Genomic DNA, 12517 nt, shown 5'->3' with positions numbered 1-12517 from the left:
GGTGGGTTTTGTGTCTTGAGTTGAGATACTTAAAATCAGTGTATGTTTTTAGAAGTGAATTCAAGATATGTTCCCTTTCTGTAAAGTTTAAGAATTGTTGGAATAGTCTGGATGTAGCTGGCAGGGGTTTTCTAGCTGTGCATCACATTTTGATTTGGCAGGGAGGGAGTAGCATGCAGGGGCTCCAGAATCTGAGGCTATATGAAAATTGTATAATTTATAACAGGACATTTCACCACTGAATATTTGAGTTGTACCAAGGATCTTTTATCACTTAGAACTTTTAAAACAAGCTTAGACGCCTTTCTAAAATCAGGTTGCTTAGTAAGTAATGGGCTTGAAATATACATTTCCAGGGGTGTTTTGTGGCCCTGGGATGTAGCAAGATGGACTTGATTACCTAGTGTGTGAAGGAATAAAGGGCTTAATACGTTGCCTTATCAGACTGAACTCTGCTATCTAAAAATGAGTTGTGTGGGTTTAAACTGCTCCCTTAAATCTGCAGAGAGAAGATGGCACCTTTAGAGGGGGCAGGTGTCTCTTGGACACTTCTCTCAGAATGAGCTGAATGACTTTACAAGGTTCCTTTCTTCCCTTGGAGTGTAGGGAGAGCCTGTAGTGCTGGTCCAGGTGGGGATCCCTCACACCTGCAGGGATGCTGTCCTGTGTCCTGAGTAGGAGGAGGTGTTACCTCAGCAGCAAGATTCAGGTTTCATGGTTCATCCCACTGGTTCTGTGTTGGATTTCTGAGCACCACCTCGCTGAATGGGGCTTCTTTTGAAATGTTTGTCATGGAACAGTCAGTTCAAGGTGGCCACAGCTGTCTGAAGGCCACGTGCATGGTGAACTGTTTAATTCTTTCTTTATGCCTGACCATAATCACAAGGTTAACGGCCAGAATGGATGAAAACTAACCTGCATGTGTGTAATACTGTGTGTATCAGCTGGCATACTTGTTGTTTTACACAAGAAAAAGCAAAAAGAATCTAAACAAGTAAAGATTTTTCCTCCCTCCTTTTTTGAAGGTGGTGAACTGCACATGGCTCAGTTTTTCCGGGGCAATCTGGCAGGGTTGATGATCCGTTCTGGTAAACTGGAGAACAAGAAGGTGATTGATTGCCTCTACACCTGCAAAGAGGGGCTGGATTTGCAGATGGCTGATGGTGTTGGCAAAGGTGTGAAGGTAAATTTGCATATAAACAGAGGGGATCATGTGTATTCCTTCCCTGATAAAGAGTTACAAGTTTTGCTGGCAGAGTTAACAGGGTGTCCCAAGTACAACAAGCTCATCTCTTCTGACATTTTGCATTAATATTACATAAAAGTAGGAAATTTTTCTTTTATAAACGTGGACTTAAGAATGAAAGTTACTCTGCTGTCTTCTAAGTCTTGAAGAGAAACTCTGTATTTGTAAGCCTCTGTTTTCCTGCTGTGCAGGTTATCTAATAAGAGATCTTTAACAAGCAGCTTCATAAAATAAGACTATATGGCTTTTTCAGTAGCAGGGTTGTGTGAACAGAGCTAAATTTCTCCTTTGTTAGCTGCCTGTCTTCTGCATTACTAGAACCAGAACTATGATATGTGCTTAGATTTTTTCTTAAAGAATGAAACACCAAATGCCATATTCCACTGGGATAAGGCAGTGAGTAGGGAGTTTAGACTGTGTGCCACAATAATGACCCTGTTGCTTTGGCTATGGGTGTAATTATCCTGAATTTACCAGTGCTGAACTCCAGTTTGAATTGCCCAGATCATGTCACTCGGCTGGGTGTTCTCTGAGGGTTTTTTCCTTTTTTTCAGATCCACATGAACCCGAGCCAGTCGATGCTGACCATAGAAGGGGATGACATAGACAGAGTTGACAAGGCCATGCAGCACATTTCCTACCTGAACTCCCGCCAGTTCCCAACACCCGGCATTCGGAGGCTGAAGATCACCAGCACTGTCAAGTATGTCCTGGTGCTGAGCTGGAGCATCCCTGTGCTCCCTGCTGGAGCCTGGTGCTCCTGGATCTCACTTGGGAGAAACAAAGGAGTCCTGGCCATCACACGTTTCAATACAGCAAATATTTCCACACCAGCACTCTGCTCTCTGCCTGAGGAGGGAGTAGGGAGTGTGTAAGATGGGGAGGAAAGTGCTGCCAGAGTGCTGCCAGTGTCTCCAGTCACAGCTTCATGAAAGGGTTACCTGTGGCTCTAAGTCAAAACGTAGAAAAGAGGCCAAATGGTAACTGTAAGTAAAAATTAAATGTAAGATTGCTCCCTTGATGGCTGTTCCATACTTTCCAGGGCAGCTGATGAATTTATCTAAGACTCTTGGGTCTGAGACAGCTTTTCAAAAATTTATAAAGCAATTACTGTGTGTAACTGTGCTTCCCTCTGAAATAAGCACCTTGACTGCAAAACTGCTTCTGTCTCTCAGGTGTTTCAATGAAGAGGCCTGTGTCTCCATTCCCTCTGTGGAGGGGTATGTCATGGTCTTGCAGCCAGAGGAGCCAAAAATCAGCCTGAGTGGCATCAACCACTTTGCCCGCTCTGCCTCAGAGTTTGAGAGCTCCGAGGGCGTTTCCCTCTTCCCGGAGCTTCGCATAATCAGCACCATCACCCGGGAGGTGGAGCCCGAGGGAGATGGGGATGAAGATCCTACAGGTAACAGCCACTGCTGCCCACCCTCACCTCACTCACTGCTCCTGGCTGAGGCTCTTCCTCTTGCAGAGAGCTGTGGATTTCTCTTTTGATGCAGAATCCAGTAAGGGGAAAAAGGTGTAGATCCTCTGGTCTGGGCTAACAAAAACTTACCTGGAAATGATGATAAGTCCAGGCCATTATCCTCATGTAAATATCCCTTATTTGTATTTTGTATTTTATTTTTTAAATCATTGTTTCATGAATACTTGTTCTCCTTGGGCCTAGATTTTAATATTTGTTTTGGTGTTTCTGCTTAAATCTTTGGCTTTTTCTCTGATTTTTAGTCCAAGAGTCTTTGGTATCTGAAGAGATCATGCACAACCTGGATATGTGTGAGGTGACAGTGATGGGAGAGGAACTAAATCAGGAACAAGAGAGCCTGGAGATTGACATGACACGACTGCAGCAGAAAGGCATTGAGATGAGCAGTTCCAACCTGGGCATGATAATCACAGGTGGGGGTTCCTGCTGCTGCTCTTGGGAGGGTCTGAAGGGACTGTCCTTCTAGAGAGGTAGTTTATAACACCTTAATTCCAAATACTTCATTTTTTTTAGAATTTTGAGCTTGGACTATCTTTAGAATTTCAAGCACAGCAATTCTGTGGAAAGCTGTGATTTTAGAAAATACAACATTCTGAACCTTCCTTCTGTTCTTTTCTCTGTTCCAAGTAGCAGGTCTCCTCTGGAATGTGGAACTGCAGTTAGACTTTGCCCCAGAAGAGGCTTATTCCTCCCACAGATAGCCTAGGAGCATGCATCATTCTTTTCTGTTATGTTTAAGTATTCCATAGTAAAGCTCCCAGAATCCCTTCAGAGACTCACTGGGTTTGGGATTTCATCACCAAACCAATCCACAGGATTTCATTGGAGCCACACGTGTGTGTCAGGGGTGTTACGTTTCTGTACTCCCTGAATATCCAAGAGAGCTCAGTGAAGAGAGGGAGTCCCAGCTGTGCAGTGTGTGAAGTTGTGGCAGCCTTTGGCAGAGCAGCTGCTGCAGCTGTGTCTCTCCCCACAGGGGTGGACACCATGGCTAACTACGAGGAGGTTCTGCACCTGATCCGCTACAGGAACTGGCACACGGCGGCTCTGTTCGACAGAAAGTTCAAACTGCTCTGCTCGGAGCTCAACGGCCGCTACGTCAGCAACGAGTTCAGAGTGGAGGTGTGTGAGCAGCTTCTCCCTGCCAGGGGCATTGGGGCCTGTGTGGAAGTTGTTAATTGATCAATTATTGATTCAGATTTTGTCCTGTAAATAAATATTAGGAAATGTGAGCATTTCAGAAAATATTTTCTATATAAATGTGGTTTTAGTCCTGTATTTCAGCTTGAAATAGAATTGTTGTTTGTAGAAGAAATGGCTAATGGAGGTGTGAAGGTGAAAACCTTGCATTGAAAACACAGATTATTAATTAGCAAATGGAGTGAAAGTGGTGCTACCAGAGAACTGAGTGGCCTTTGTGTGTCACTTCTGGGAGGCCACAGCTGCACGTGCTGGGCTCGTCACTGTTTTGCTTGTGTGATGTGTCAATGTCTGATACTAAGGGATTATGTTAAAGCACAGAGAGGATAAAATGGCATTTTATCTGCAGCAGGGTACAGGTTAATCATTATTTCATATGCTTACATCAAATATATGGAAGTACAGCAGAAAGTGGCATTAAAGGCACTAAAATTTAAATTTTTTTCTCTTTATTTTTATCTCTTCAGAATTCAGAAACAGTTGTGTTTCTGGAGTTTAACACTTTCTGTTTGTCTCTAGGTGAATGTTATCCACACAGCCAGCCCAGTGGAACATGCCAATCACATTGCTGCACAGCCTCAGTTCATTCACCCAGTGCATCATTCCTTTGTTGATCTCTCCGGTCACAACTTGGCAAACCCTCATCCCTTTTCAGGTCAGGATTCTCAGCTGCTGAAGCTGAGCTGGCTTTTTGTGGTGTTGCAGAGTTCTTTTCCCAGAGTTCAAACCAGGGTGTTGGACTAATAAATCAGGCAGCTGCTCAGTCCTGTTCTGTTGCCCAGACAGAGAGGAGTGAGATTTCAGAACCCTGTGAAATTCCCTTTCCTGCCAGCAGAAGAGATTTCTGTTGGGGTGTGTGTGTTGGAAAAGGGGAGGAGACTGCAAGACCTGCAGAAAGTGAGAACTAGGACAGAATTTCTTCTGAATGGCAGGAGGAAAAGATGGCAGTGCCATTCCTTTGATGAGTCACAGTATCTGCCCTTTCTGTTTTAATTACATTAATTTGGCATGGGTGTAGGATGTGAGGAGAAGAAAAATAAGCAATTGAGAAAGGAGTGTGGATGTGGTGGAATGTGCTTTCCTTGTGTTTTCAGTCCTTCAGATTGATGTAATTATATTTAAGGAACTGAGTCTAGTTGTTAATTTCTTACTGACTTTTTACATGGCTGAAGACAAACAGCCTTTGTGTAACACATATGAAATGTAACTTAACATGGAATACTTGTGTAAAGCCATTTTCCCCAGCAGGTGATGATGGGAAGGGGAGTAGCTGTTAGCACAGTGTGAGTTACCACTGCTGTGTGTTCTGGCTGCAGTTGTCCCCAGCACAGCCACGGTGGTGATCGTGGTGTGTGTCAGCTTCCTGGTGTTCATGATCATCCTGGGCGTGTTCCGCATCCGCGCCGCGCACCAGAGAACCATGAGGGACCAGGACACGGGCAAGGAGAACGAGATGGACTGGGATGACTCTGCTCTGACCATCACTGTGAACCCCATGGAGGTAACCCTGGGGAGCTGCTGGCCTTTTCCAGCTGGAATGGCTGTGGTTGGCCACGGGCAGAGGAGAACCTGAGAACAGGGCAGAGACATTACCTGGGGATGTAGAACGAATGTGCCAAATGCCAAGAACGCTTGTTTGGGATCTTGCAGGGGTTAGAGTTTCATGTTGGAGAATGGGATTTTACATCCAGCATCCAGCACTAGTGTTCATCATGTGCACAGTGCCTTAAACAGAGCCTGCTTTTGTCTAAACTTGCAGGAATTTATTGCCAAAACATCTGTGTTTATGATGTTTCCTTCTCCTGTGGCTGACATCTGAATTTTTAGAAAATTTGGAACAGGAAAGATGTGTGTACTTCATGCTCTTTGTCTATTGTAAGATCCTTTTCCAGTAGAATTTGCAATCCTGGATCCTCCTTCACAGCCACTTTGTGTAGAGTGCCAGGATTGACAGCAATGTCACAGAACTCTTTTACAAAGTGCTACTTCCTTTGTCTTTTCTGTTTCTGCCTAATTCCTGCTGAACTTCTAAATCCAGCAAGGAATCTGCAATAGCTCTTCCTCAGTATAGTGACTTGAATAAAGAATAAAAAGAATTTTGGCCAGTATGGTAATGACAGCTAATTTTTGTCTGAACAGACCTATGAGGATCAACACAGCAGTGAAGAGGAGGAGGAGGAGGAGGAAGAAGAAAGTGAAGATGGAGAAGAAGATGACATCACCAGTGCAGAGTCTGAAAGCAGTGAGGAGGAAGAGGGAGAGCAGGAGGACCAACAGAATGTTAACAGACAGCAGCAGCTGGAATGGGATGACTCTACCCTCAGTTATTGATTCTAGCTGCTCCCTTTGTCTTTATGTTCCCGCTCTAGAAGACTCCACTGTAACACACTCCATTGGTACCAAGGATTCATGGTGTTTAAAACAAAAAAAATCATTCTGGCCAGTAGATTGAACCCCCCCACGAGCCGTGTTTGTGTTCTGTCAGCTAGTTCCCGATGTTTAGGGTTGTAGTTAGCACCTCTTCCTTCAGCCATGCCTCAGTGACTGGATTTTTTTACGCTCTGTGAGAACCACCTTGCACTTTTTTCTTCATGTCATCTCAGCTAAGTGACTCTACAGCTCTGTAGCCGTTGCACATTATTTTCTGAACTGTCTTTTTTTGCTCAGTGAAACAAACTTGGCTTTGTTCCTTTTTCTCTTTCTAAAAGATGCAAAGATTGCTTGTTGACAAAGGGTAAAGCTGCTCATTTCAGCCTGTTGATTTCTTTTAATTTTTTTCCCCAAATTAGTGCATGTGTAAAGTGGCAGAATGAGGTTAATATGTAGAAGATTAACAAGACTTTTTAATATTTTGTAAATATATTGGAATTATGTAATTATGTCATTTGTGGTAGTGAAAACAGGGATTGGGGTTTAAAACATGCTAAAGTGAAAAATCATGCAGCATGAACTATTCCAAGTCTCATCCTACTGCAGCAGGAGCACGGGCACAGTTCTTAGTGTAGATGTTCAGTAACTCTGTCTTGGCCTTGACTGCGATGTGCGCTCATGCCCCGCTCTCTTTGAACTCCTTCCTTTTCTTTCACCTCCTTGTTTTTGCAGAGGGAACAGACAAAGCTTGTGAGAAGTTGTAAAGGCTTTAGGAGCCTCTGCAGAGGCTCAGCTCCCTCGTGCACTACAGTTTGGTTTTAATTTTATTTTTTTTTCTCCAATTAAGGCTTGCCATAGAGGCTTTTTTAAGTTATTGGGGAAATAACACTACATGTATGGTGGGGTGTGGCCACAGCTCCTGGTAGTTCCAGGGAGGGTGCCTGGAGTCCAGTGTGGGCTGTGCACACTGCAGACAGGTTTGGGTGTAGGGGAAGTCTGACACCTGGGGACCTGAGCACCTGGGCTACCCTTCTACATGAACAGGGATTTGGGGTTTTTTGTTGTTCATTTCTTCTAATTTGGGAGGGTTTGGGATGTAGCTGATACCACTGAACACTCCTGCTCCTCCCCTGCAGTCCTTTGTACAGTAATTCCGATTGTCGGTGTTTTAAGCCTTTGTTTACACTTAGTAATTGTGTTTTCCTGCTGGTGAAAAACTGTAGCATAAATTATCCAACCAGAAAACCTTGGGAATCATGTTAATTCATGTGATTTGGGTTGTTTCTGATCCCAGTTCCAATTTGGGATTGCAGAGGGCAGTAGCTGGAAGGTACAAATATGGGGGGTTGTTTTTTCTCTCAGGCAGGGTTGTTTAACTTCGTTTGGTCTGATGCAGAGTGGTGGATAATGAATTTCTGCTTGATCTCTATGGAGGTGGACTAAAGAGTAACTTGTTCTGCCTGTAGCAGGAGCCTGGGGCTGCATTCCCTCCTGAGCACGGTAAGCCAGCGCCAGCGTTTGCTCGTGGGTGTGGGTGCAGAGCCCAGAGAGCCACGGCCAGAGAGGGGCACGAAGGGTCCCGAGTACCTGGGGGATAAAAGATGGGGGTTGAGCCACCTGTTTGTACATCTGGATTTCCAGAGCAGCCCCGCTGAGGGAACTGAAACATCCCTGCTCAGCTGGACTCCCAAACACAGCACGGGAATGTAGATCCTGCCGGGATCGAGGGGGGTTTGCTCTGGGGGAACTGAGGAGTGCCTTTACAATAGAGATGGACCTGGCAGCAGGGAAAGAACCCACACCAGAGCTTACTGTTTTTTGGGGTTGTTTTTGGCTTTTTTTTAATGTAAATTTTAGATTTCTAAAATGGGGAAATGGTTTTGACTACTTACGTGGTAATTAACTGCTAGTTTTAAGTAAACTGGGAAACTTTTAACTTATGTCTGACAGTTGTCCTGTGTTAATGTGTAGAAGACTTATCCTTCCATATACTGTTGCTGTAGCTGCTGTATTTTAGACCAAAACTGATCATGACTTAATGGTAATTCTGAGGGGTTGTAATGTCCTGATGCAGTTTGTAGCCACTGTGGGTATAACTTTTCAGATGTGTATATTGGTAACAGGTCAGTTTGGAAAGTCTATAAGCTACAATAAATTTCTGGTTCTAAAAGTTGTTTGCATTTTTTATTTTACTTAGTGAAACAAAGTAGAACCCAGTTATATAAATGGTGTTAATTTGCCTCTGCTGGGGGAGTTTTGTGGCTATTGCTCTCAAGCACAGAAGGACGAGGCAGCATTTGTGTATAATTTGTCCATATCTTTTATTTCTTATTTACAAAACATGTACCTAAAGCAACTGAAAAGCTAAACATGTAAACATTCTCTTCTTGCAGAACCACGGTTTGGCTTAAAAAAATACTTCTTTTTTCAAAGGCAACAGAATAAGCACAATCAGTTTGTACAGAGTTTAAAAAAAAATAATGACAGAAACATCTCTAAATAAATAGAAATAGGTCTATCATTCTGGGCATATTTATAAAAATGAGAAGCCACTTGTAATGAAATGGAACATTTTTGAAAATTATTTAAGTTTCAATCTTTAGTACAGTTCAGCTTGCTGAAAACCATCAGGTGAGCTGCTGCTTTGTGAATTTGGAGTCAAAGGCTCTTTGCTGACCCAACAGAGCTGTCAGAGATTTATCCAAGATACTCTCCCAGGGTGTACAAGGAAGAAGGTCCACATGATGACTCACTGAACTTTTACTGCTTGTAGGTAAGTCAAGTTTTCCAGACTAGGTAACCTCTGTAAAACTGTGCTCAGTTCTTGCACTTGATACTGATACACCTTTGTGTTATTGCACTTCCAAAGTGACGGACAAGAACCACTGCTCTAAAACTGGTGAGGGCCTGACCTTTCTGTGAGCTGGGAGGAGAGCAGGGTCCCAGTGCTGCAGCACCCTGAACACCAGGCTCTGGCACTGCAAGAGAATTGCTTTTCCAGCTCTGGAACTGTAGTGTCTTCCCTTCCACAAGAACCTGATTGGGGGTGTGGTTTCAGTGCATCTCACCTTGCACAGGGCCCAAGATTTTTTTTGCATACTTTTTGCTCTGTACATTAGTTTAATAAGCAAGGAAATAGCAATATTTACTCTCTAAAATGGAGCAGAGGCACAGGACTGTTTCTCACTGAACAGCCTGCATAGAGCTCTAAATCCTGCAGCATTTCCCTCTAGTACCAAAGCAGCTGTCAGAGCCGGAGTGCTTCAGTCACAGTATTGTCTGAAGGTGTAGGGAAAAGGGTCTCCCAGGGTTAGATTAAATTAAAATGAGGTGTCTTCTATGCCAGAACTGCTGCTTCTACCAACAGCTGCTTGAGAGGCAACAGGGTTGTATGAATAGATCCAAACCAGAACAAACCTCACAACTTAACATCTTTTATGAAAAGAAGCAGTGAGTACGTTAATTTGAAAATGCAGTCTTAGCATTGTCAGGTTTGAAACCAAAATAAATGCAGGAATTACTTAAGGCTTAACTAAAGCCTAACTTTGGAAAGCAAAATGTCTGATCCAGTGGCCACCCCAAAGCTGCTCTTGTGCCATCAGTTCTAGACAGCAGGAGCTGAGTTCCAGCTCAGTTTCAGAACACTTTGGCCTCTGGAGCAGACAGAAAGCAAGATGCCAGCGTGGATGTTTTTATCCTGTCTTAAGGCAGAGTAAAAGCATTTGTCCAAGTCAGCTTTGGTGTGCTTTGAGCTGACCCACCTCAGTGGACACTGACAGGGCAGGAGGAGTGACCACATGCCATGGTTAATGCCTCTAAGCTCTAACAGTGGTGACCTAGAAGATGGGCTACAATCACAGGGAGATCTCTGCTCAGCTAAATTTTCAAGAAAATAGAAATACAGACATTAGCACACCAGAGGGATGTTACATGTGCCTCAACTCTTCCATTGAAACATGTATTTGAAGTTCAAGGAGTTCTCAAGGGTACAGTACCTTTACCTACCTTTACTGTATGCAGTAGTTTTATTGCCTCACGTCTCTCCCTTGTTTCCCAAGCATCTGCAGCAGCCACAGTGGTGTGGCTGAGGACAGGCCAACAGGTTTTCAGTCATGCAGCAATGTCTGATGTCTGGGAACGAGGTGGGGGAACTTCCGCACTGCACCATTCTTCAGTCCTCAGGAGCCTGTGTGTGAGTGCTGGGCTCGGGCTGTGACATCCTCCTGAGCAGGGGCAGGCTCCTGCTCTACTGCCTGTTGTCTTTGGATACGTTGTGTGCCAGCCAGTTCACTTTGGTTTTCCAGCTCTCCCGCAGGGCTTCATTAAACTTCAGTCTGAAGTGCTTCAGTGCCTCCTCATCGGTTTTCCCAAGGGCCAGGGAGTCCTGGAGGCAAGAGGCACAAATCAGTGCACAAGTGAACAAGTCACTGCTCAACCAGTAAGCTGTTTATTCATAAAAAATTACTCCATTGAAAGGAGGAATGGAATAGCCATCAATTGTTTTTAATTGTTCCTGTGGCTGCAGGAGGTTTTTTCTCTGATAAACACTTGCACCCTCTGCTTCCATTGGTGCAGAGAAAGAGCAGATTCTGTATTGCTCTTGTACAAAGTGTTCTGCAGCTGCCAGGAATTGGTGGTCATGATGCAGGAGGCAAACCAGGAAACGAGAGCCAAGGGCTCTCTGCCTTCTTCCCTGCAAGCTGGCACCTGCTCACTTCATGATGAAGAACTGAGCACCAGGACCTGGCATTTCTGATGTCCTGCACATCCCCTCACTGTTCCTGGAGCTCATCTGCTTCTAAGACTCTGGCCTTGCACACTGAACTCCTCCTCACCCAGCCACAAAAGCAGGTATTCACTTTTAACCCCTTACCTTTAGGTACTGGATGTCTTTGGAGCAGCTGAGCTCTGGCAGCCCAGCAGCTTTCATCAGTGCAAAGAGGTGCAGGAAGAGGAGCCCGTGGCGCCGTAGGATCATGTAGGCCCTTTCACAGTAACCCCTGAACCTGTGCAGGAGCAAAGAGCAGCCAAAGGAGTGAAGACTGCAAATCTGACCATTTTGTAAAGCAAAGCTACATCGTCTGAACCCTGCTCTCTCCAGTTAATAATGTATTTACTTTCATGTAGGCTGCATAGTGGTGGAAATAAATACTGAAACTTTAGAGCTTCAAAAGCTGACATCGAGTTTAACTCCCAGCACTTACCTTTCAAACTTCTCGTTGTTGTTAGTTTTTCCTTGCTGGATGACATGCACAAAGTCATAGGTTAAGATGAAAGGGACTCGTTCTCTATTAATACCAAATTTAGTCTTGAAGTTCCCCAAAAAGTGACCAAAATCAATATGGAACAGCTGCAAATAAAAAAAAAAATAAAAAATTTCAGAATATTCAGAAAAACCTGTTTTAGCTGATTAGTGTTGAGTTCTCTGTTACTGTGTTCAGCAGGTCCTGACCACGGGGCTTTGGGAGAGAGAAGGACAATATTCCCATCTCAGGTTACCTGTCCCGTCTCCCGGACCATGATGTTGTCGCTGTGCCGATCTCCAATGCCCAGCACGTAGGTGGCCACGCAGTACCCAGCACAGGACAGGGTGAACTCCTCGATGGCTTGGTCCAAGGCATCTCTAGAGAGGGGAAGAAAGAGTGAAAGATAATTTTCCTTTGGACTCCAGTAGTGCCCCAAAGGGAGAGCTGTTTTCAGCTGCAGGAGAAGGGAGGGAAGCTCGTTTGGATCGCTGCAGTGCTCTCTGGAGGCAGGACTAGCCCCCCTGCTTTACAAAAACGGGCTGCAAGGACTGCCTGTAACCGAAGGGGTCTCAGGTTGTGTCCACAATGGAAATGAGATCCACACAAGGTGGGCCAGGCAGGGGAGCAGCCACAGGCTGGAGCTGTGCATGGCTGAAGGAAGAGGAGCAGGGCAGGAAGCAGGGAGGGGAAGGTGAGTCCCTCACCCCGGGTTCTTGGACTTGAGCCAGTTGAGCAATGCATCCTTGTTGAAGGCAGCTGTGGCCACCATGTTGCTCTTGTTGAGCTGGATGTTGGCAATGGTGTCCGAGTGCATGACCACCTCAATCAGCCCTGTCTTGTCTCCTGTGGAGAGGCAGCCATAAGGGGTCATCCTGCAGAGATGAAAGAAACCCTTCCACTGAAATCCTGCCTGCAGGTTTCAACCTTTCCCTTGCCTGTCCTGTCTCCTCCCTTTCTACTCTGCAGTTCTAT

The 12517-nt window shown here is 44.9% G+C and overlaps 2 protein-coding genes across 10 annotated transcripts in view; one reads left to right on the top strand and one right to left on the bottom strand.

Moving 5' to 3' along the window:
- Positions 1-8469, top strand: part of CLSTN1 (calsyntenin 1) — a 30396-nt gene extending 21927 nt beyond the window's left edge. For all 4 annotated transcript variants that reach the window (XM_005530456.3, XM_014259210.2, XM_005530455.3 and 1 more), the window contains 8 exons: positions 1026-1183; positions 1801-1949; positions 2422-2648; positions 2972-3142; positions 3706-3851; positions 4449-4584; positions 5246-5430; positions 6069-8469. In XM_005530456.3, coding sequence (XP_005530513.1) covers positions 1026-1183; positions 1801-1949; positions 2422-2648; positions 2972-3142; positions 3706-3851; positions 4449-4584; positions 5246-5430; positions 6069-6260 — 1364 coding nt within the window. In that variant the 3' untranslated portion in view covers positions 6261-8469. The remainder of the gene's footprint in view (positions 1-1025; positions 1184-1800; positions 1950-2421; positions 2649-2971; positions 3143-3705; positions 3852-4448; positions 4585-5245; positions 5431-6068) is intronic.
- A 126-nt stretch (positions 8470-8595) lies between these two features.
- Positions 8596-12517, bottom strand: part of PIK3CD (phosphatidylinositol-4,5-bisphosphate 3-kinase catalytic subunit delta) — a 34329-nt gene continuing 30407 nt past the window's right edge. For all 6 annotated transcript variants that reach the window (XM_088066564.1, XM_088066566.1, XM_088066561.1 and 3 more), the window contains 5 exons: positions 12250-12417; positions 11799-11922; positions 11504-11649; positions 11173-11305; positions 8596-10683 (listed from right to left, as the gene is read on the bottom strand). In XM_088066564.1, the coding sequence (XP_087922690.1) occupies positions 10546-10683; positions 11173-11305; positions 11504-11649; positions 11799-11922; positions 12250-12417 (709 nt within the window). In that variant the 3' untranslated portion in view covers positions 8596-10545. The remainder of the gene's footprint in view (positions 10684-11172; positions 11306-11503; positions 11650-11798; positions 11923-12249; positions 12418-12517) is intronic.

Source organism: Pseudopodoces humilis, chromosome 24, assembly GCF_049639895.1.
Source record: "Pseudopodoces humilis isolate 2021_Gansu_Grassland_sample_001 chromosome 24, ASM4963989v1, whole genome shotgun sequence".
Lineage (NCBI taxonomy): Eukaryota > Metazoa > Chordata > Aves > Passeriformes > Paridae > Pseudopodoces > Pseudopodoces humilis.
The sequence above is the reverse complement of the archived record's forward strand: the minus strand, read 5'-3'. Positions and strand labels throughout refer to the sequence as shown.